The sequence below is a fragment of the Saimiri boliviensis genome, chromosome 12 (genome assembly GCF_048565385.1).
Source record: "Saimiri boliviensis isolate mSaiBol1 chromosome 12, mSaiBol1.pri, whole genome shotgun sequence".
NCBI lineage: Eukaryota > Metazoa > Chordata > Mammalia > Primates > Cebidae > Saimiri > Saimiri boliviensis.
Window position 1 is genome coordinate 34,567,696 of NC_133460.1, and position 24,613 is coordinate 34,592,308.

At 40.9% G+C, this 24,613-nt stretch overlaps 1 protein-coding gene across 3 annotated transcripts in view; it reads left to right on the top strand.

Moving 5' to 3' along the window:
* The window catches only part of ZC3H7A (zinc finger CCCH-type containing 7A), a 46,338-nt gene extending 21,943 nt beyond the window's left edge, over positions 1 to 24,395 (top strand). For 2 of the 3 annotated variants that reach the window (XM_039477762.2, XM_074382222.1), the window contains 16 exons: positions 1,151 to 1,184; positions 1,641 to 1,924; positions 4,570 to 4,774; positions 6,483 to 6,547; positions 7,080 to 7,266; positions 8,035 to 8,196; positions 9,928 to 10,124; positions 10,371 to 10,471; positions 11,520 to 11,701; positions 12,419 to 12,495; positions 13,447 to 13,580; positions 13,984 to 14,089; positions 17,029 to 17,137; positions 18,865 to 18,998; positions 21,840 to 22,003; positions 23,476 to 24,395. In XM_039477762.2, the coding sequence (XP_039333696.1) occupies positions 1,151 to 1,184; positions 1,641 to 1,924; positions 4,570 to 4,774; positions 6,483 to 6,547; positions 7,080 to 7,266; positions 8,035 to 8,196; positions 9,928 to 10,124; positions 10,371 to 10,471; positions 11,520 to 11,701; positions 12,419 to 12,495; positions 13,447 to 13,580; positions 13,984 to 14,089; positions 17,029 to 17,137; positions 18,865 to 18,998; positions 21,840 to 22,003; positions 23,476 to 23,665 (2,331 nt within the window). In that variant the 3' untranslated portion in view covers positions 23,666 to 24,395. The remainder of the gene's footprint in view (positions 1 to 1,150; positions 1,185 to 1,640; positions 1,925 to 4,569; positions 4,775 to 6,482; positions 6,548 to 7,079; positions 7,267 to 8,034; positions 8,197 to 9,927; positions 10,125 to 10,370; positions 10,472 to 11,519; positions 11,702 to 12,418; positions 12,496 to 13,446; positions 13,581 to 13,983; positions 14,090 to 17,028; positions 17,138 to 18,864; positions 18,999 to 21,839; positions 22,004 to 23,475) is intronic. The other variant, XM_039477763.2, reaches the window with a different exon arrangement.
* Positions 24,396 to 24,613: the final 218 nt, after the last annotated feature.

Genomic DNA, 24,613 nt, shown 5'->3' on the forward strand with positions numbered 1-24,613 from the left:
TAATTGGCCATAGCTTCCTGTCACTACATTTATTTATTTGTTTGAGATAGGGTTTTGCTCTGTTGCCCAGGCTGGAGTGCAGTGGCATGATCTTGATTGGCTGCAACCTCCATCTTCTGGGCTCAAGTGATTCTCCACCCGAGTAGCTGGGACCGTAGGTACATAACACCATACCTCGTGAATTTTTGTATTTTTTGTAGAGATGGGGTTTCACCATGTTGCTGAGGCTGGCCTCGATCTCCTGAGCTCAAGTGTTCCTCCTGCCTTGGCTTCTCGAAGTTCTGGGGTTACAGGCGTCAGCCACCTCTTCTGGCTACTTCCAGTCACTTTACAAAAGAAAACCTACAACTCAAGTAATATATTTTAGCTGTAACCAGCATTTCCTGAATGCTCTAGTAGAGCGTTTTACAGAATGTTAATAGATGTTAGATTTCACTGTAAACGAGTGGTTCAGGGCCAAATTGTAGTTTTGGGAGTCATTTGTGATAAAATTAACAAAGGTTTTTGTGTTTGTTCTTTTTTTTTAAATTTTAAAGTAAGTTGTCTTGGGGCTATTAGGATGCTAATAGCTATTGTGAGTTGGGCAGTGAATGGTATTCTGCTGAACAGCCTTTGAGAAATAGCTGGTCCACAGGAAATAAGTGGCAGTGCTGCCAACACCACGTGTGTAAAGGTTTGCATGTTCCATTCTTTTCTTGGATCTTAATTGGGAGTTACATTTCTGTGGAAACCTGCATTGCTCTCTTAGGGTGAGTTTTTTTCTTTCTTTCTTTCTTTCTTTTTTTTTTTTCTGAGACAGAGTGTTGCTCTGTCACCCAGACTGGAATGCAGTGGCACAATCTTGAGTCACTGCAACCTTCGCCTCCTGGGTTCCAGCAATTCTCCTGCCTTAGCCTTTTAAGTAGCTGGAATTAACAGGCACCTGGCAGCGTGCCTGGCTAATTTTTGTATTTTTAGTAGAGACAGGGTTTCACCATGTTGGCCAGGCCGGTCTCGAACTCATGACCTGGTGCTCCACCCTCCTTGGCCTCCCAAAGTGCTGGGATTACAGGTGTGAGCCACTGCGCCTGGCCTAGGGTGAGTTTTACCAATTGTTTTATGGTTTAGAATCCTGAAAGTATTATGACCCAATGTTTGGTTTAATTTCTAGGCTTTGAACTACTCTGTGGAAGATATTGAGCCAGGTATGTTTTCACTTGTCATCTTAACAGTTTGAATAGTGCCAGCTTTGTACCTGATGTCTTTGTATGTGATGTATTGTTGTCAAATAAAATCGATGTGTGGTTATATTCATATGACTACATAGTATTAAAGTAGATGATTTCCAACTCTCCCTTTGTGCCTTTGGTTGTGCGAGCAAGGGATTGGTAAGTGTTGGATGTTAGTAAGCAATCACTGACACTCACTGTAACCTTGCCACTGTCTGACAGCTGTACCCAAAAAGAGGTGCAGGCATTTTGTGAAAGAAGGATACGTTTTCACAAGTGACTTGTGTCTATTTGAGAATACTTTACCATCAATTTTATTGTTTTTATAATTGCCTTCGTATTTTCATCTTCATATCTCTATTATTGGGGATTAATGCCATTATTTTGTAAGTACAATGAAAGTGACTGAGTACATTTCCATCTGTGTCGCAGATTTATTAACTCCAAGACAAGAAGCAGTTCCTGTCGTCTCTTTACCCGCATCCAGTTTTTCTCATGAAGTTGGAAGTGAGCTGGCCTCAGTTCCCGTTATGCCCTTAACTTCTATTTTGCCGCTGCAAGTGGAAGAGAGGGCTCTGCCCTCTGCAGTGCTGGCAAATGGAGGAAAGATGCCCTTCACTATGCCAGAAGCTTTTCTAGATGATGGAGATATGGTCCTTGGAGATGAACTAGATGACCTCCTTGATTCTGCACCTGAAACTAATGAAACTGTTATGGTAAGTTTCAGTGTTGCTCAAGTTTTTTCCAAAGACAGGGTTAATTTTTTTAAAAATTGTAATATAACTTGATAGACTTTTTCAGATTGCTTGTAGGCTAAATTTGTTTTTTTTTTTTTTTTTTTCCCTTGAGAGTTTTTTTTGTTCTTCTCTAATGGAACTGGTTAATTTGATCATTTTGAAATAAAAAAGAAACAGTGCTATCTAGTAATTAGCCAATTGTTTTTCAATTCATATTGGGATCACATATGCAAAGAGGAAATATAACATTCTGATAAAAAATAGGCATTTGATATTTAAGAAAACATGAGTTTTATAGGTTAAAGACTTCTTATTCTTCAAGATAATTCTCTAGTAACCACATACTTGAAAACAGCGTTCAGCCAACTATAGCCCACAGACTAAATCTGGCCTACTACCTGTTTTTGTATGGCTTGCAAACTAAGAATATTTTTTACAATTCTTAAATGGTTGGGAGAAGAGCAAAAAAAGAGAACAATATTTGGTGACATGAAAATTATATGAGACTAGCCTGGGTAACCATAGCAAGGCCCCATCTCTACAAAAAACTAGAAACAGCCTGGGACAGTGGTGCGTGCCTGTGGGCCCAGCTACTTGGAAGGCGGAGCGGGGAGGATCACTTGTGCCTAGGAGGTTGAGGCTGCAGTGAGCCCTGGACAACAGGGCGAGACCCTGTCTCAGTCAATAAAAATAGGACATTCCAATTTCAGAGTCCTTAAGCAAAATTGTACTAGAACACATCAGTGACTATTCTTTTTATGTGCTGTCTGTGGCTGCTCTTGCATTGTAACAGCATAGCTGAGTCCTTGAAACAGAGACCATGGGGCCTACAGAGCGTCAAATACTTAGTATCTATCCCTTTTTAGACTCTTTTGCCAGGTGCAATGGCTCACGCCTGTAATCCCAACAGTTTGGGAGGTTGAGGCAGGTGGATCACTTGAGGCCAGGAGTTCCAGACCAGCCTGGCCAACATGGCAAAACCCTGCCTCTACCAAAAATTACAAAAATTAGCTGCACGTAGTGGCACACATCTGTAATCCCAGCTACTTGGGTGGCTGAGGCAGGAGAATCACTCGAGCCTAGGAGGTAGAGGTTGCAGTGAGCCAAGATCATGCCACTGCACTCTAGCCTGGGCAACAGAGCAACACTCTGTTTCAGAAAAACAGAAACAAAAAAGACTTTTCTGTCCCCTGCCATAAAGCATAACAAATTAGTAGTAGCAGTGGTAGTATGATGAGATGAGAGGGAGAAATTCCGAGTTGGTTTCCAGGGCTGGTGAAATGTATGATGTCACTGTGTGGAAAGGTTGACAGAGCTGGATTTGATTCTGACCAGTTCTGTGATATTGGGCAAGTTACTTCACCATAGTACATCATTTTCCTCATCTGTGTGATGGTGATCACAGTAGGATGTATCTGAGAGAGCTGTTGTAAGAACCAAGTAGATGGCATATGATACCATAATGTAAGGTGCGTGGAAGCTCTCGATGAGTCGCAGCTTTCATGGGGCCTGGGGAAGTTAAGAGTTGTGTGTTCTTGTCCAGTTGTAAGTTCACACCTCCAGAGAGATTGTCCCAGTCCTCACAGGCTTCTCCACCTCCCTTCTCTGGATCACCTGACCCCGCACTGTACCACACATATATCCCACAATTCCTCTTTAGTGATGGAGATTCTTATGAGCCTTATAGTCAGGTAAGGGTAGGGAAGCATAAAGAAGTTCTGTAGATGAAACATGAATGTAACATTTGGATTAAAATGTTAGACATCTGTCCGGGTACAGTGGCACATGCCTGTTATCCCAGCACTTTGGAAGGCCTAGGTGGTGGATCACTTGAGCTCAGGAGTTTGAGACCAGCCTGACCAACATGGTGAAACCCCATGTCTACTAAAAATACAAAAATTAGCCGGGCTTGATGGTGCGTGCCAGTAGTCCCAGCTACTCAGGAGGCTGAGGCAGGATAATCGCTTGAACTCCGGAGGCGGAGGTTGCAGTTAGCCAAGATTATGCCACTGCATTGCAACCTGGGTGACAGAGTGAGACTCCATCTCAAAAAATAAAAAAAATAAAGTTATACATTCTACCTCGATTGTTTTTAAAAATTATTCATGAAAAGAAACAAGCTCTGTATTTAAAATTATTTTAAATGAATCTTGATTCTGATTTAAACTTTTTGTTGTTGTTGTTGTTGTTGTTGTTGTTGTTGTTGTTGTTAGGTTGTTTGTTTGGAGACAGAGTCTTGCTCTGTTGCCCAGGCTGGAGTGCAATGGCACAATCTTGGTTCACTGCAACCTCCGCCTCCCTAGTTCAAGCAATTCTCCTGTCTCAGCTTCTTGAATAGCTGGGACTACAGTCACATACTGCCATGCCCGGCTAATATTTTGTATTTTAGTAGACACAGGGTTTCACCATGTTGCCCAGGCTGGTCTTGAACTCCCGAGCTCAGGTAGTCTGCCGCCTTGGCCTCCCAAAGTGCTAGGTGGCGTGATCCACCATGCCTAGTCTAAACTTTGTTATGTAACATGATTGCCCAGTGTAGTAATGCTTTTATTTGCCATTGTTTAAACTAGTTCAGCCAAACCCGTGACAGCTTCATGAATTTTAATCGCATCTTTTTTCTTCTGCAGCCATCAGCGTTAGTCCGAGGACCGCTTCAGACAGCCAGTGTCTCTCCTAGCATGCCCTTTTCGGCATCTCTGTTAGGAACCTTACCCATTGGTGCGAGGTATGCTCCTCCACCCTCCTTCTCAGAATTTTACCCATCTTTGACTTCATCTTTAGAAGATTTTTGTTCTTCTTTAAATTCATTTTCAATGAGTGAATCAAAACGAGGTAAGAAACGAATCTAAATTGTAAACAATTGCAGTTAATTTTCTAAAAACGAAAAGTTTATTTGGTAATTACTTAACTGATTCTAGGTAGTAGGCATTTGAATTATTTTCATGGTAGCTAAAAGTATAAAGACTAAGCCTTCAGTTTTGAATTCACCTTGACTTAGCTGTGCCATTCTGGAGACCCAGGAACAAAGGCATGAGAAGAGAAATGTGTGTGGCACTGGTGTTTCTGTACGATAGTTTGTTAAGCTGGGAGTTTATTGTTTTGGGGATGAAATGACTATTAATGTATTCTCCCATAAAGGTGTATCTCATCTTAAAGGGTGATAGAGACAGGCTATGCTATTTAATTCTGAACTAGACAAACACGAATTTAATCAGTGTTTAGAATGATAGCAGTTAGATGTGTCCATTTTAGGTTTCACCTGTGGAGCTCAGTAAACGGTGGCTGCTGCTTTAACTTTACTTGTGCTGAGTTTGGGGTCTGGCTCCTGTTTCTGTCATCCTAGGTTTAACATACATACTTCAGACAATCACCGGAAAAATATTTTTTGAAGGCATTGTTACATGGCTAAAAGGGCAAAATTCTTACATAATTGACTTAAAGATTTACAGCTGAAGAAATTAAAATATATGGGAGACAGAGGGCAGAGAGAATAATTGAGTGGTAGACTAAGAAAAAGAAAGTAGGCCAGGCACAGTGGCTCACGCCTATAATCCCAGCACTTTGGGAGGCCGAGGCAGGAGGATCACTTGAGCTCAGGAGTTTGAGATCAAGCCTGGGAAACATGGTGAAACCCTGTCTCTACAAAAAATATAAAAATTAACTGGGTGTAGAGGCATGTGCCTGTGATAGTCGCTCAGGACTTGGAGGTGGGAGGATTCCTTGAGCCCAGGAGGTTGAGGCTGCAGTGAGCCAAGATCGCACCACTGCACTCTAGCATGGATGACAGGATGAGACCCTGTCTCAAAAAAAAAAAAAAAAAGTAATTGAAAACTTTACTGATTTTTTTTTTTTTTTAAATGTTATGGTCAGTTCCTGCCTTTTTTTTTTTTTTTTTTTTTTTTTTTTTGAGACAGAGTCTCAGACTGTTGCCTGGGCTGTCTCAGTTTGTTGCCCGGGCTGGAGTGCAGTGGTGAGATCTTGGCTCGCTGCAACCTCCACCTCCTGGGTTGAAGCAATTCTCCTGCCTTAAGCCTCCTGAGTAGCAGGAATTACAGGCACCAGCCACCATGCCTGGGTAATTTTTTTGTATTTTCAGTAGAGATGCAGTTTCACCATGTTGGCCAGGGTGATCTCAACCTCCTGACCTCAACTGATCTGCCCTCCTTGGCCTCCCAAAGTGCTGGGATTATAGGTGTGAGCCACTGCACCCGGCCTCATATTTTCAAAGGAAAGGCTCTTTTCCCATTTTTAAATATGAAGAATTTTCTTGGTGTTTTTAGCAGTCGCACTTGGTGGGCCCTGCCTTAGCTTGTTTCTCTGAATTTCGATTTTTATTTAAATTTCTTTGACTGTACCATTGGTTTCTAGAGGAAAGCAGACTCTAGAGCCCTCTTTGGGTGTCAACACCGAGCAAGAAGGTTTCTAGGCACTGGGATGGGAGAATAGCGTGGGAGGCCATAGCCAGTAAGCTATTAAGCCCTGATGTTCTTATTACCTGATTAGAATGAAAAGGTCTGTTGAAGTTTTTTTATTATTTTAGATCTGTCCACCTCAACTTCTAGAGAGGGAACACCGCTTAACAACAGTAATTCTTCCCTTTTACTTGTAAGTGCCACTTCCTCTTTTGTAAATACATCTCTTGAATTGAAAATAGTTACTTAAGTAACTGAGTTATTTGAATTAACATGACAGTCTCCCTTAAATTTTGTGTGTGCTGTAGGAAACTGTTACAGTAAGACTTCTGGAACATCTCGTAATAACGGCTCTGTGTTTAAGACTTGATCTGTCATAGCAAAGTAATCAGTATTACAGACAGTGTAAGATGCTTTAGCACAGCATAAACAAATCAAGGAAATATAAGATCAGGGCACATAAGGTGTGTGTACTTTTGCAAAAGAACTTGTTACTTATAATATGGAGGATCAAAAAAGTTGGGGGGTGGTGGATGCCTAGAAACCCAAAGAGAGGAAAATGTAGAAAGAGACAGTTTTTAAGATAGAAGAGCATTAAGGATGGAGTAGTACTGACCTCAGTTTATGAAGACTGTTTTATTTTTCAGATGAATTCAGTTCCTTTCTTCAGTGATAATGCAATATTTGTTGGCTGTTTTTTTTTCTTCTTCCTATTTTTCTTGCAGATGAATGGACCAGGTAGTTTGTTTGCTTCTGAAAATTTCCTGGGAATTTCAAGTCAGCCTAGAAATGACTTTGCAAACTTTTTTGGAAGTGCAGTCACCAAACCATCTTCATCAGTGACTCCAAGACATCCCCTTGAAGGAACCCATGAATTGAGACAAGCTTGCCAGATCTGTTTTGTAAAATCAGGTCAGGACAAATTAACAAGCAGAAAGTATTAAACTACTAGCTCGTAACCTTGAAAGTTCTTAGGAATTTGTAAATACATGTGAACAACATCAGTTACTGTGGTTCTTCCCTCCCTATTTTGAATTCTTCCAAAAAAGTAGCAGTTACTGATTTAGTACATTTGGACTCTAATAGGATAAGTCTCTGCTCTTACTTAATGTAATTTTATTTATAGAATCGTAGAATAGAATATTTACCTATTTTTAGAAGCTTATTGAAATTTTAATGAAACTCCTTATGTTCTCAGTATATATTTAAGAAGTTGGTTATTTTCAAATAGAGCGAGAGCTAGCCAAAAGCATTATAAGACCAGTATACTATACAGTGTATATGGAAATTAAATATTTTTTGTTAGCTTGTTTCATATCTTTACCCTTAAATCAAGTGACATAAACACATTTTATTCTGATCTGGAGTCAACTTCATTTTCTTTCTTAGTTTAACAGTGTTCTTTACTTTTATAGGCCATCAAAATTCCTCTTCAGATTATTTCCCTACTAGTTAAGTAAGGGTATTGTTTTGGCAGGAGTGGTGTTGAATAGAATATTGTGTTGTCTGATACAGCATAAAAGGCAAAAATCGCCTTAGTAGCCTACGTACATTTTAGGGTTGTGGAAATGGGATTTCTGTGGGAATTTAATAATTGATGTTCATCTGTTCATGTCTGCTGATAAATTTACCTGTAATATTTTTTGCACATATGAGCAATCCTCTTTACATCTTTTTCAGGCCCCAAGTTAATGGATTTCACTTACCATGCTAATATAGATCATAAGTGTAAGAAAGATATTTTAATTGGTAGGATAAAGAATGTTGAAGATAAATCATGGAAAAAAATACGTCCAAGACCGACAAAAACAAATTATGAAGGACCATATTATATATGTAAAGGTATATTGTAATTCCTTAATTGGTATACATTGCATAAGTGATGAACTACAGTCACGCATAGCTTAATGACAGGGATACATTCTGAGAAATGCATCATTAGGGGAACATCACACAGTACTTAACACAAACCTAGATGGTGTAGCCTGTGACACACCTGGCCTGTCCATGAAATAGTCAATGGCTCCCCAACTACAGACTTGCACAGCATGCTACTGTACTGAATACTGTAGGCAACTGTAACACAATGCTATTTGTATATCTGATCATAGAAAAAGTACAGTAAAAATACAGTAATCTTATGGGACCACCATTATATATGCGGTCTGTAGTTGACTAAAATGTCAGTATGTGGTATAGGACTGTGCCTGCTACATTTATTATAACGTCTATTAATATGTAATTTATTACATTATGTTATTAGAACATTATTAACTGTTATAAAAAATGTTTAGAGCTAATAGCAAGTTCCTTGGATGGAGATGTTAATATTTTTTATATTGTTTTTACTGTCCTTTTTAACTTTTTTTTTTCTTTTTTGAGACAGAGCCTCACTCTGTCATCCAGGCTGGAGTGCAGTGGCACATCTTGGCTCACTGCAACCTCTGCCTTCTGGGTTCAAGTGATTCTCCTGCCTCAGCCTCCTGAGTAGCTGGAAATACAGACATGCGCCAAGTCGCCTGGCTAATTTTTGCGTTTTAGCAGAGATAGAGTTTCGCTGTGTTGCCTAGGCTGGTTTCAAATTCCTGGCCTCAAGTGAACCGCCCACCTGCCTTGGCTTCTGAAAGTGCTAGGATTACAGGCGTGAGCCACTGCACTGGCCAAGGTTTTATTTTACTTTATTTATTTATTTATTTATTTTTGCAACAGAGTCTAACTCTGTCTTTCACGTTGAAGTGCACTGGCATGATCTCAGCTCACTGCAACCTCTGCTTCCCAGGTTCAAGAAATTTTCTCATTACTCAGCTACTGAATAGCTGGAATTATAGGCATGTGCCATCATGCCCAGCTAATTTTTATATTTTGTAGTAGAGATGAGCTTTATCAAGTTGGTTAGGCTCGTTTTGAAGTCCTTACCTCAGGTGATCTGCCTGCCTCAGCTTCCCAAAGCGCTGGGATTACAGGTGTTAGCCACTACACCTGGCCTATGACCAGGGCTTAAACAGAATACTGTCTTAGACCTTAAGTTCTCTCTAAACAGAATCAAAACACTGAGCTAAAGCTTAGAAAGGTAGTTAGGATGCTTTTGAGAGAACTTGGTATTTCATGTTGTCAAACAAGTTCATGTGAATGAGCTTTGAATGATTTTTTTTTTCAACTGAGGTGTAGTCTTTGAGAGTATCAAGGCTTTTCTCATAGTCTGTAATAAAAACAATTAAGGCTTGTGGTACTTTTTTCTTTTTATTAGAGTCGATACCATCCATCCCCAGATAATAGTATGCGTGTCATTGTTTGAGGCTGTCCATGAATTGTTTTACAAGTTCAAATGATGCCCAAAATGTTACTAATATTCATTGGCTTTAAGGAAACAATTACTATCATTTCTTTTTTGGTTTGTTTTGAGACTGGGACTTGCTCTGTTGCCCAGGCTGGAGTGTAGTGTGACGAGATAATCACTCACCACAGCCTCAAACTCCTGGGCTCAAAGGATCCTCCCACCTCAGCCTCCCAAGTAGCTGGGAGTACAGGCCAGTTGCCATATTTTCAATGTCTTTCCATTGGCTGTCTTTCTAGATGTTGCTGCTGAGGAGGAATGTCGATATTCAGGCCACTGCACGTTTGCTTATTGCCAAGAGGAAATAGATGTATGGACACTGGAGCGGAAGGGGGCTTTCAGTCGCGAGGCTTTCTTTGGCGGCAATGGAAAGATTAACCTTACTGTATTCAAACTTCTCCAGGAGCATCTTGGAGAATTTATATTCCTATGTGAGGTGCGTTCTTCCAAATCTTATTTTTCCACTGTAAAGTTGTATGTACAAGCCCAGAGGTATTGTCCTGCCATGTGATAAAACATTCACTCAGTAAATGATAGCTACTACCGTTACCAAAAAGAATACTAGAACTTCATATTGAGATTTAATTTTGTAATGATACTGAAACTAGGACAATATTCTGGGTGTACAAAATTTATATTTTACATTATGCTTTTTTTGATAATCTTTCTTTCTCTATTCCAGAAATGTTTTGATCATAAGCCTAGAATGATAAGTAAAAGAAATAAAGATAATTCTACTGCTTGTTCTCACCCGGTTACAAAGCATGAGTTTGAAGACAATAAGTATGTTGATAGTTTCTAATTTCTGTAATGACAAAATAGATTCTTTTTCTAGATCCAAATAAAAACTAGTAGTAGTGTCTGCCCAGGCATTGCCCTTTCCTCATTTGTTGTTTTGAAGAACAATCACGACTATTTAAAAATGTTTTTTAGTAGATTTGGCTGGGAAGTGAATAATATGTTATGTAAAACAGAAAAGCATTATTGATGTATAGCTTCTCATGGTATGGATTTAGGTATTTGATGGCTTAAAGTATAAGTACCCCCCCACAATTAATTCAACAATTACATGTAGTGATTTGGTCTTTTTTGTTCTGTTTGTTTTGAGACAGAGTCTTGCTCTGTTGCCCAGGCTGAAGTGCAGTGGCCTGATCTCGGATTGCTGCAACCTCCACCTCCCAGGTTCAAGCGATTCTCCTGCCTCAGCCTCATGAGTAGCTGGGATTACAGGTGCCCACCACCATGCCTGGCTTTTTTTTTTTTTTTTTTTTTGAAACAGAGTCTTGCTCTGTTGCCCAGGCTGAAGTGCAGTGGCATGATCTCAGCTCACTGCAACCTCCACCTCCCGGGTTCAAAGGATTCTCTTGCCTCAGCCTCCAGAGTAGCTAGGATTACAGGTGCCTGCCACCATGCCCAGATAATTTTTGTATTTTTTGTAGAGATGGGGTTTCACTATGTTGGCCAGGCTGGTCTCAAGTGATCCTCCCTCCTCAGCCTCCCAAAGTGCTGGGATCACAGGCATGAGCCACTGTGCCTGGCCAATTTTTTGCATTTTTAGTAGACACAGGTTTCACCATGTTGGCCAGGCTGGTCTTGAACTCCTGACCTTAGGTGATCCACCCACTTTGGCCTCCCAAAGTGCTGAGATTACAGGTGTGAGCCACCATGCCTGGCCTTGTTATTTGTTTTTTTTCTGATAAAAATTTAAAATGTGTTGCCAGTGTAGAACTTTGTGTGTGTGTGTGTGTGTGTGTGTGTGTGTGTGTGTGTCTGTGTGTATTTGAAAAATCTATGACAGAACAGTGTTAAAATGTCACTGTTTTCATCTTAGGTGCCTTGTCCACATTTTGCGAGAGACAACAGTAAAATACTCCAAAATACGTTCTTTTCATGGTCAGTGTCAGCTTGATTTATGTCGACATGAGGTTCGGTATGGCTGTTTAAGGGAAGATGAGTGCTTTTATGCCCATAGTCTTGTGGAACTGAAAGTCTGGATAATGCAAAATGAAACAGGTAGGTTTGTGTGTGACTCAGAAGTATGTCTCCTCAAGAGTAGTCAGGGTTTGATGAAACAGTAATTTGGGCCTAGTGTAGTGGCTCACGCCTGTAATCACACTACTTTGGGAAGCTGTGGTAGGTGGGTCTCTTGAGGTTAGGAGTTCCAAACCAGCCTGGCCAATATGGCAAAACCCCATCTCTACAAAAAATACAAAATTAATTGAGTGCGGTGCTGTAATCCCAGCTACTTGGGAGGCTGAGGCATGAGAATTGCTTGAACCTGGGAGGCAGAGGTTGCAATAAGCCGAGATCACACCACTGCACTCCAGCCTGAGTGATAAAGGAAAACTGTCTCAAAAACAAAAAACAAAGGGAATTTGGAGACCCACCCTTCTCCATCAACCAGATGTGAAAAAGCTGTTGATTTTGTCCTGAGCCTTAAACTTTTGATTTTTAGAGTTGCCTGTTTTGAGTGTGTTCTCATATTATTAATTACTGATCTGAGTTGATACATGCATTTTTGGGGAGGAAAGATTCCTCAGAAGGCACAGAGAGCTGTATTTGTGTATATTCCATTTCAAAAAAGAGTAACGTGGTATTCATCTTTGGTGATGGATTAGGCTGTGTAAGAATAGTTGGAAAGCTGATGGTTGTCCAAGTCTGACTGCACCCAGATTGGTGGGCTGTTGTTATTATATATATAACTTAACGGAGGGCTTGTACTTTCCCCAGGTATATCACATGATGCTATTGCTCAAGAATCTAAACGATATTGGCAGCATTTGGAAGCAAATGTACCTGGAGCGCAGGTATCTTCCTCTTATGTACTTTCTGCATTTGGTATCCTTTCTGGAATTGCCTGATAGCTGTTGGTTTTTGCTGGATATATTTAACACAGTCCAGTTATTTTCTGAATGTTTATTCAGTTGAGTCATTCTTACGTGAAAAAACAATTTGTATTTTAGTTGATCATCATGAAAAAAATTAGGCATCCTACAGTGCTTGCCAAAAGCGTAGGACACTGTTTTCATATTTAGTTTAATTGACCAAACAATTAGGGTTCTGGGCTTTATGGATTCTTGGAGTAAGGCTGGGGGGGCGGGGGGGCGGGGGTAGATTAATTATGTTTATAGTTAGCTTTCCACCTGGCATATCTCATTTTTCCATTGCTTTCCCCTAACCCCCCCGATCCAAATGAAATAATTCTAGTCATCAGTATCAAAGATGAGTTTCATAAAATTTGGGGCCAGGTGCAGTAGCTCATGCCTCTAATCTCTGAACTTTCGAAAGCCGAGGTGGATGGATCACGAGGTCAAGAGATTGACACTATCCTGGCCAACATGGTGAAGCCCCGTCTCTACTAAAAATACAAAAAGTAGCCAGGTGTGGTAGCGTGCACCTGTAGTCCCAGCTACTCGGGAGGCCGAGGCAGGAGAATCGCTTGAACCTAGGAGGCAGAGGTTGCAGCGAGCTGAGATCGTGCCACTGCACTCCAGCCTGGCAACAGAGCAAGACTCCATCTCAAATAAATAAATAAATAAATAAAGTTTGGCATCTATAATCTGCTTTTATGATATTCTGTTACATTTAGGGGAAAAATTGGAGATTTAGTTATCAGATATAATGGTCAAGTCATCAAGCCAGATGAAACTGAAAAATTGTATACCGTTGTGAAAAAAATACATGTTGATTTGGCATTTTGTTGTCGGAAAACTGATTTTCTTTTAAAAACATTAAAACTAATCTCTTAATTGCTTAAGGTACTTGGTAATCAAATAATGCCTGGATCTCTTAATATGAAGATCAAGTTTGTGTGTGCCCAGTGTCTGAGAAACGGTCAAGTCATTGAACCAGACAAAAACAGAAAATATTGTAGTGCAAAAGCAAGGCATTCGTAAGTATTGTGTGTGGAAACAATGCCTATTTTGTCATTTTCTGTTTCATAGATATAAAATCATACACAGAAGAAAAATGCTTAAAGCTTTGAAGAGAGGAGAGAAAAATAGCTAATTTAGGAGTAATTACAAATACAAGGGAAGAGATTTTTAGGACCTAGTAGATAAGAATTCAAAAGTAGTGGGTTTTTTTCCTGTATTTTATCAGTTCTTTGTTTAGAGTTGGTAGGGAATGTTTGTAAATGTTAATGGAAAGTGAAAATATAGAATCATAAGGCATTTCTTTTAGAAGCAATGAGAAACAAATTCTCTGGTTCCTCAGGTACAAACTTTGTGCCTCTCCCTTTGTGTATGTCTTCTGCTTGTGTGTCTTTGTTTTTTTCTGAACTCCATTTTTCTTAGGTGGACCAAAGACCGACGTGCGATGAGAGTGATGTCTATTGAACGTAAGAAGTGGATGAACATCCGTCCTCTCCCCACAAAGAAACAAATGCCTTTACAGTTTGATGTACATACGTAATTTTTAAGCCACTTTTTTTTTAATTAGGCATTTCAAATCATTAGAAAATAGTAGTAATTCAGATTGAAACTCAGGGCCTTTAGATAATATTCATCAGTAGTAATGTGATTTCAATGGTTCCTCTCTTGTTTTCCTTCCCCTTTAGTATATGTATGGTTCCATAGCAGATTTCATATTGATTGGAATTTTATGAGTTACTTGGAAAAAGTAAATAGACAGTGGATCTGAGGAAAAGTTATGGGGACAATTTAACTTATTTTTTAGATGAATTACTTTGGGGAGGGAACAAATTTTATTAATTGTGATTCCTTTGGTTTGATACCAAACCCAAGGTTTTCAGTATTATTATGAATGCTGTTGATGAGTTTGTTTTTATCGTTCCTTGTCTCTTTCACTGAAGCAAGGCATACTTAGCTACAAGACACCTAACTTTATCAGACTTTCTAAAAGTAACCCAAAGGAAAGTGTTCAATGTTAGAAGGAACGCACTCTTCAAAAACTGGAAAATACTAGACCAACTTAAAGTTAGGATAGTATTTCATTCCACAGTGCCACATTCCATCTTGGTACACTGTAGCATCTTACCTGATCTTGCAGATGATTGTCCGCGCAAACCACTTGAGTTTTCCTGGACTTTCCTCTTTACAAGAGAGGGGATCTGGAGAGCATCTAGAGGTACTTTACACTTGCATTAGCAGACAGGAACGCTTGAGGCATTGACAGGTAGTAAGCTCTCTCCCCAGATGGACTAAATATGGAGGGAACCTTTTGCCCAGAGAAGCAGGGCAGGTGGACTGAAGAGTCCCCTTGTAAATAAGACCTCCCTCTGAACTGCAAGAAAGTGTTGAAGTTGTATTTTTCACCACCTACAGTAGCTTGCAGTTTTATAAAATTTGCACAAGTAACACAGTCTTTGCAAGGCAGTGGTATGCTTATGTTTAATCCAGAGTGGTTTTAGGCTCAGATTTTTTTTAGTGGGTTATGTAGGAGGGGGAAAGAGGTTTATTTGTAACCCTGATTTCTTTTGGTTTAAAGGATGATGGAGATAATATGTATATCAAGTACTTTGTTAAAATGAGGACAACTAGGAACAACCCTGGTTCCTGAGGCAGCTGCTTAGAGTGTTTGGTTATTCTTGAATCTCGAAGGTGGTGTACTACTGTGTGACATTACAGTAGCTGATTTCCTCTTTTTTCTGCTGCCATACTAGGTATTACTAAGGGACCTTTTTTCTTTTTTCTTTTTTTTGAGACGGAGTTTCGCTCTTGTTACCCAGGCTGGAGTGCAATGGTGTGATCTCGGCTCACCGCAACCTCCGCCTCCTGGGTTCAGGCAATTCTCCTGCCTCAGCCTCCTGAGTAGCTGGGATTACAGGCACACGCCACCACGCCCAGCTAATTTTTTGTATTTTTAGTAGAGACGGGGTTTCACCATGTTGACCAGGATGGTCTCAATCTCTTGACCTCATGATCCACCTGCCTCGGCCTCCCAGAGTACTGGGATTACAGGTGTGAGCCACCGCGCCCAGCCAGGGACCTCTTTTCTTAAAGAAGAAATTATGCTGTGTGGGTGTACGTATGTAGACAGTGTGGTGAGGTGCAAAGACCGTGGCTTCAAAGCCTGCCAGAAGGGCCCTGGTCAAGTTATTCAGCCTCAGTTTGCTCATCTGAAGCAAACTGAATTACCTCTAGATGCTCTCCAGAGCCTCTCTCCCATGAAGAGGAAAGTCCAGGACAACTCAGGTGGTTTCTTCAGACAGTCATCTTCAAGATCAGAATAATTACGTGCGATGGTGTTACGTAAACACCCAGCACAGTACCCGGCCTTCTCCTTTACCTTCTCTTCTCCCTGCTCCTTATCATTGAGCTTTAAAAGGCTATGGTAAATGTTTCCCTAGTAATATGACTCAATGCTTATTGGGGTTTGTTGGGGGAAAGAATATGACTATTTTATCCACCACTGACTTTATGCAGAAGACTTTAAGGGTGGGGTCACTGACATTGCTCTTAGGCAGGAAATGTGCAGTGTTAACAGGGCTGTCCAAGCTTTAGCAAAAACTCTGAAAAACGTGGCAGATGCTAAGCATTTAATGTCACACAGGCTCAATAATAGAGGGCCAGCTCCCGTTGAAGCACAAACTAAGATAAGCTAATAATTAGTTGTACTAGGATTTCTGCCTCTTACAGACAAGTAGGTTGATGGTATTCAAGAACGGACTCTCAGTCGTGGAGGTTTTCTTGGTTCCTGGGTCATGATTCTTAACGGAAGTCTGCGTTCTGCTGATCACGATCACTTTATTTCCCTACCAGTATCACTGTGTTTACTTTGTTAAATAAAAATACCAATAACCTGAAGAGGTACTATTTGAAAGCTGTGTAACTCCATGGTATGGCTAGTGTGATAATTGTCTTCTGATAATGCATATGTAGTGAATTCTGGCCGAGGTTAGCTTCCAGTACTGATTATAAGTAAGTTAAAGTTCTGAAATGTTTTGGGCACTGTTTAGTAACCTTTGGAGTAGGCTGCAGTTTCTTTACTGCTTTCAAGTGCTGATGTGGAGGAATCATGAGTCTTCTGCAGGGGACACAGGAGCTGTCAGACTGAGAGAGCCAGGGATGTTCATTGTGAGATTAAATGTTCTGAATAAGTGAGTTTATAGACGTTTGCTTGTAAGAAAATGTTCCATGCTTTACTCTGTTTTAGAAATTTTCTTTTGAAAAATTTTGAGATAGAAACCTTAATATCAGTGTCATCTCATATATTTAGGGCATACAGTCAATTCGAATAGAATCAAATTAATCTTACTTTAGAATTTGATTACTAAGTATTAGCATGGATAATAAATGCTTATTTTGCTTAAATGTAAAAATTAGGCAGTTTTATTATGTGTACTTTGTTTTAATCATATTCATATTTTTTTTATACAGCTGTGCAACCATATTGCTTCTGGGAAAAAATGTCAATATGTTGGAAACTGTTCCTTTGCTCATAGTCCTGAGGAAAGAGAAGTTTGGACTTACATGAAGGAGAATGGGAGTAAGTTAATCTTTTAGCTGTGTCCTTGAGCTGGCTTGCCTGAAAGTTCCTTTCCTCTCTGTCAATGTGCCAGCTTCCTGTGAACATAGAAAGCAGTTTGCATTCTAAACGGTTGCACCCTGTTTCATCAGTAGCTCTGTTGGTGGTGATACCTGGAAAATGTGGGCATAGCCTCAGTGGGGTAGGATCTGCCATCTGATCTGTGTTTGGTTAGGTCAGATTTGGATATAAATATATAGGTCTGCATCCTTAAATGTAATAGATGTTTTCCTAAAAAATGGCCTCGGTGGGGAAGTTCACTACTCTTTTACTGTTTAAATCAGATCATCTGCTGGTATTGGAAATAGTTTGCCCTCTGAATTAACCAGGTTAGAATTGGGGGTTTCTTCAGGGAGGCATTACTAATCAAACAGGCTCAGAGTTAGAGGTCCAAGGAAAGAATGTTTATCTTGGTCAAATTCCAAGTTTATTGTGAGAGCCTTTTACAGGAGCTGCAGACAACCTTTCACTTTTGACCATAAAATGTTTTATTGCAAGGATCATTATTCGTTAATCTTAAGTAAACTGATGAAAGGTATACTGACCGCAGACTGATTTTAAGAACTAGATTTGACTGTCGCCTGCCATGTTTCAACTACATAAATCATCACTGATGGGTGGAGGGGATTCCCTCTACCTGTCTTGCTCGAAGTAAGGCCATGCAGTCCTGCCGTACTGAAGATGCCCTTGCATACCAGGCTCCTGCCACCACTGGTCTTAAGGAAGAAAGAGTTGTAGTTTCTCTCTAATCTTTGCCTGATGATACTTTGTTAGAAACCGTGAGCAGACAACAAAGCCAAGTTTTGACCACATTCTCATTACCAGAGTTTTTAGCACAGTGGTTCTCAACTGGGAACAAGTTTTGCCACTCACCTCCCCTTCCCTGGGGACATTTGGCAATGTCTGGAGACATTTCATTGTCATGACTGGCAGAAGTTGCTTCTGGAATCTGGTGTGTAGAGGCCAGGGATGCTGCTGACCATCCTGTAATGCACAGGGCATGTCCCCAGCAAAGAATTCTCTAGCCAGAATGTCAGTTGCACAGAGGTTGAGAAACCTCGGCTGTAGCACTCGGCAATAATGCAGAATACACCTATTCTTGCCATAGGAAGCAACTGGCAGCCACTGCCCAGGACTTGGTCATGGTTGTCTTGTCAGTTGCAGCCCAGCATGTCTGCCCGCTGGGACTGTGGCTTGACTGATGGACTCCCATCAGGGTCAGAATCTTGGTCCAGTAGTAGTATGTTTCTCATCTTTCTCAGTAAGCAGTGAGGAGTATATCAGCTCCAAGTCCCCCAAGCCACGTAAGTAGCCTTGTTTGGTTCTAGCTCTGACACTGAGTGTGGAATGCAGGGCGACAGAGGCAGCGCTGAGGCTTTTGTGGCAATACCGTTTATAATGGTTCTGAGTTTTAAATACCCCAAAGCATTATGCAAATGCGGGGGGGGGGGTTCATTAACCCGGAGAACTAACATTTGCCATCTAACAGTCCTGAAATTAGTTCTTATGCATGAGAGTTTACCTGCTGCATGGACTGGGTGATCTCTCCATGTCTAATATAACAGTCTCCTTCAGCCCTCTTGAGTTTCTTTTGAAATGTATGCTGACTGATACAAAATGTGAGCACAGTTGTGTGTATTTAAATGGTGTTTAGTTGCAGCTGCTGAAAGTATTTTATTTTTCTTTAGTACAAGATATGGAGCAATTTTATGAACTCTGGCTAAAGAGTCAAAAAAATGAAAAAAGTGAAGATGTAGCCAGTCAGTCAAACAAGGAAAATGGAAAACAAATTCACATGCCAACAGATTATGCTGAAGTTACAGTAAGTACTGTGGGTCATTTCCCCTCACTTTGCCAAGCTGTTGATGGAGCCTTTTTTTTCTTTCCCATCTTCTCCAAAACCTGACTCCATGACTTACTACCTGCCCTTCTCTGTTCCGTGTTTTCATCTTCTCTCTCTAATGGTTTCCTGCCATTAGATGAGTTCTCCTCATGTGAAAAAATCCTTTCCTCAATCCTTCTGACTTTGGAGCCAGAGAACTGTAAATCCAAGTCCTGGTTTCTCTCCTTACTTGCCTGGCACCCTCGGTAGATTATTTACGTCTCCTGGTGGGGTTGTCCTGATGGATCAGTGAAGTGTGAAGAGTCTCTGACTTCCCCAGTGGGAGGCCCCAGCAGATGGCTCAGGAATGTGGGCTGTCTACCCCACTGGACCTTACATTCCCGGCTTACTGCCTGCAGTCTAGCCTCTCCATCTCTGGTTGTTGGGGACATTAAGTTACCAGTGGTCTGTTAACTGTTTTGGTTTTCTGTTAAAGATTTCAGAAAAGTGAATAGGATAATATAATGAATATCTTGAGCCCACCATTGCAGGTTAACTGATGTTAACAATTTGTTGCGGTTCCTTCTGTAAAATAAATAAAAGGCTACTGATAAAGTTGGAACCCCATATGTTCCCCTTCCCAGGGGGAACAGATCCGGTGTGTATTTTTCCAGGCCATGTTTACCTACGGATGACACATTTATTCTTAAATAATTTACAGTTCTGCTTGGTGTGCTGTTAAAAATTTTCATAAGTGTATGCGTTACTGCCCTTATTTTTTGTTTTTTGGCACCTCGGTCTATTGAGACAGTTGGATTCAGTTTCACTGCCCCTTGCAGGGCTTGGGTGTGGCCTGGCCTTGCCCAGCGTGTCTTGCTTGTGATGTGCCCTGTGAATGTCTATCTTTGATTCCCTTGCTACCTTAGTGCTCCTTAGTGTTTGCTTTATTTTATATATATATATATATATATATATATATATATATATATATATTTTTTTTTTTTTTTTTTTTTTTTTTTTTCTCCTTCCTTTTTCTTTTCTTTCCTTTTTTTTTTCTTTTTTTGAGACAGGGTCTGGCTGTGTCACCCAGGGCAGAATACACTTATGGCTCACTGCAGCCACAACCTCCCAGACTTAGGTCATCCTCCTATCTCAGCCTTCTGAGTAGCTAGGGCTACAGGTACTTGCCACCACGCCTGGCTAACTTTTGTGTTTTTTGTAGAGACAAGGATCTTGCCATGTTGCCCACACTAGTCTGAAACTCCTGGGCTGAAGGCCTCCTCCTGCGTCGGCCTCCCGAAGTGCTGTGATTATAGGCATGAGCCACTGTGCCTGGCTGCTCCTTAGTGCTTCTAGAGTAGGGTCACTTGGACTTGCTGGATCATAAGGCTTACCTGAGGGTGGGCACAGTGGCTCACGCCTGTAATCCCAGCACTGTAGGAGGCCGAAGCAGGCAGATCACCTAAGGTTAGGAGTTCCAGACCAGCTTGGCCAACTTGGTGAAACCGTATCTCCACTAAAAATGCAAAAAATTAACTAGGCATGGTGGCATGCACCTGTAAGCCCAGCTACTTAGGAGGGTGAGGCAGGAGAATCATTGAAACCTGGGAGATGGAGGTTGCAGTGAGCCAAGATCACATCATTCCACTGCACCCTGGGCAACAGAGTGAGACTCTGTCTCAATAAACAAATAAACAAATAAATAAATAAGGCTTACCAGGGGTGTTTAATAATAAAGAGTCTTGGAGCTGGGTGTGATAGCTTGCACCTGTAATCCTAGCCACTCGGGAGGCTGAGGTGGGAGGACCCTTTGGGCCCAGGAGTTCAAGGCAGCAATGAGCTATGATCTCACCATGGTACTCTAGCCTGGATGACAGCGAGACTGTGTCTCTAAAAGAAAGTCATAAAAAGTCTCATTTATACTCCACACTGAATGAGTCCAAATCTGTTTTTATCCAGTGTTGCAGATAATTATTGCCCAGGACATTTCAGCAATACTATCTAGCACTTAGAATTCGCATCTGTTGTAGCATTTAAATCCCCCCATAACAGTTCCTTTTGTGTAGGTCTGTTCCCCACAGATGCTGTAGCAGGGGCTCGGTTCATGCACACTGAGTGGAGCTGCTGCTCGTCCTTTTGGAGTTGGCATGGCCTGGTCTTTCGCGTCCTCTCTTGCTTTTCTTGATGGTGTTAATTCTTTCCTGAATGCTTGTTTGCACCTGCCTCTTATCCTCCCAGCAAACATCCTTGTTTGCACACCAGCAACTATTGCTTCATTACCAGAGACTTCCTGGATAGGTGGCAGGATTCGTCACCCTTCTTCTCTGTGTCCTGAGTGGTGGCTGGCTTTCCCATGCTGTGGTCCTTTCCTTGTCCCTATTTCTCTCTCTCTCTCTTTCTTTCTTTCTTTCTTTCCTTTCTTTCTTTCTTTTTTTGAGATGGAGTCTTGCTCTGTCACCAGGCTGGAGTGCAGTGGCACACGATCTTGTCTCACTGCAACCTCCATCTCCTGGGTTCAAGCGATTCCCCTGACTCAGCCTCCTAAGTAGCTGGACTATAAGCGCATGCCACCACACCCAGCTAATTTTTTGCATTTTAGTAGAGGTGGGGTTTCACCATGGCCAGGAAGGTCTCCATCTCCTGACCTCATGATCTGCCTGCCTTGGCTTCCCAAAGTGCTGGGATTACAGGCGTGAGCCTCTGCATCCGGGCCCTTGTCCCTGTTTCTAAACTGAGTGTTTTATGTCTTGCCTGGCTCTCCCACCAGCCTGGGCTTTCTGGAATTGAGTCTGGATCTTAGATCAGGTGACCGATGGGATATGTGTCTTTGCTACACATTAGGTGGACTTTCACTGCTGGATGTGTGGGAAAAACTGCAACAGTGAGAAGCAGTGGCAGGGCCACATCTCCTCCGAGAAGCACAAAGAGAAGGTTTTCCACACCGAGGACGACCAGTACTGCTGGCAGCACCGCTTCCCAACAGGGTATTTCAGTATTTGTGATAGGTATGTAGATTTTTACAAGTTTTCCATGTAAAACTTGCTGATCTCAAATTTTAATGGATATGTCAGCTGACCCAGAATATTTGGATGCTAAAGTTCTAATGTTGCTGTGCTCTGACAGACCCTGAAGAATCCTTGGGTTTTGGCCGAAAGCGTTTAGTTGCTCATCATACCATTCCTTTTACTCCTCTTAGGTTATGTGAAAAGATTTATTAGTCTTCTAATACTAATTTGAAGTGTCTTAGGATAATTGAATAGAGAAGTACGTTCATTCCAATTTGTCCAAATGACCTTTGAGTTCACCATTGTGATTCTCTAACCCTTTGCCACAAACTTTGCTCACAGTAAATGTTCATCAGATTTGAAATGGCTTTTACATTATATTTAAAATCTAAAAATTAGATCAAAGGAAGATGTTAATATGTATCACTCCTTTAAGTTTTCTTGGAAAGTTTTTCAGTGTGGTGGGGCACAGTTGCTCACACCTGTAATCCCAGCACTTTGGTGGGTGAGGTGGGTGGGTCACTTGAGGTCAGGAGTTCAAGACCAGCCTGGGCAACATGGTGAAACCCCATCTGTGTTAAAACTACAAAAATTAGCCAGCCATGGTGGCAGGTGCCTGTAATCCCAGCTACTTGGGAGGCTGAGGCAGGAGAATCACTTGAACCCTGGAGGCAGAGGTTGCCGTGAGCCTAGATTGGCACCACTGCTCTCCAGCCTGGGCGACAGACTGAGACTCTTGTCTCAAAAAAAAAAAAAAAAAAAAAAAAAAATTTTTCAGTGAAAAATTAGGTAATTCTGGAGTTGCTCATTTTGTTAAATTACTGTTAGTATTTAATTCCCTAATTTAGATCCAGGTGATCCTTAAAACTATTGAAGACATTTTTTTCCTTAATGCTGCCTCTGATTTATTTTTGTTACATCAGGAACAACTATAGTCTTTTTTCTCCTATCAGTCAATACTTTTCACCGAGTATATTTAAATAAAGTACTAATGTTTCCTTTTTTTTTTTTTTTTTTTTAAGATGGAGTCTCGCTCTGTCACCCAGGCTGGAGTGCAGTGTCGCAATCTCGGCTCACAGCAACCTCCACCTCCTGGGTTCAAGTGATTCTCCTGCTTCAGCGTCCTAAGTAGCTCGGATTACAGGCGCGCACCACCACGCCTGGCTAATTTTATTTTTACTAGAGACGGGGTTTCACCATGTTGGTCAGGCTGGTCTCGAACTTCTGACTTCAGGTAATCCGCCTGCCTCAGCCTCCCAAAGTGCCAGGATTACAGGTGTGAGCCACTGTACCCGGCCTGATTTTTCTACTGTAGATGTCATGGCTATAAAATATTTACCTTTCTAGGCTTGAGGTTCCTAACTAAAAGTTGTATGCAAATCATACAGCTAGTGAAGCATACAGTTTCAAGAATCACAGCATGATTTTTTGAAATAACTTGTGGATGCTGAGCAGCTGACTTGTTCTCACAGGTATATGAATGGTACCTGCCCAGAAGGAAGCAGCTGTAAATTTGCACACGGAAACGCGGAACTTCATGAATGGGAAGAAAGAAGAGACGCCCTAAAGATGAAGCTCAACAAAGCACGAAAAGATCACTTAATTGCCCCAAATGATAATGACTTTGGAAAATATAGTTTTTTGTTTAAAGATTTAAACTAATATGCAGGCTTTTATGTATGATACCTAATCAGAGCATTGACCAGAAAAATTGAAAGTGTTCTAAGGCACGTAGCAGAGGAGCTGCAGATTTTCTGCTTGTATTGGCGTATATCGTTCCTCCTGAGCAGCAACCCACAGTAGGTAGGAAAATGGGCTGTTTCACAGGACTGGCCACGCTCTCACGGAACCATTGGCATCAGATGGTGAAGTGACTGCTACCCGGTTGCCATCTGTTGAACAGACTTTTGGATGAAGTGTGTTGGGGAAGAGGATAAGGTTATATCTAGGACAACTCTTTGAGTTGGTCCTTCATATTAAGAATCATGGTGGTAAGAGAATCAACACTTGTACTGGGATCAGAATACATGATGGATGAAATTCTTCACATGTTTTAGCAGAATGAATTTGTTTAATATAATAAAGTTTGCTACTTATCTGTATGTAGGTTGCTAAAAAGGATTTTCTTAACTCAGATTTTAAGCCAAATAACCATTTAACACTAGTATTTGTTAAATGGGGTATTTTTCTGTATTTGTATGTTTCACTATAATAAGGGAATTAAGGATAATGTGCATTGAGAATATTTTGAAAAATAATTAATTGACTCAAATTTTATTTCTTGGTCTTTTGCTGTTTAAATGATGATTTTGAAAGATTAAACCTGTACTGTTGGTATTGTGTTAGTGTATGGACCAATACTGCCTGTAATAAAGATTTTATATATAGATGCCTTTCATTTTTTCCTGTGGTCCTTTCCCACAAAGCATTGATGATACTGGGTATAAAAATCAAATTGTTTTTTTCAAAAACATTTTCATTTAGGCAGTGATTGACAGAATGCAAATTGGGACATCAAAGCAGCTTTTGACTTCACCCTCCTGTCCTCCAACTTTGGGTTCAGGGACTGCTGTTACTGATTGGCTCTTCTAGGTAAGTCTTCTTGGGGCA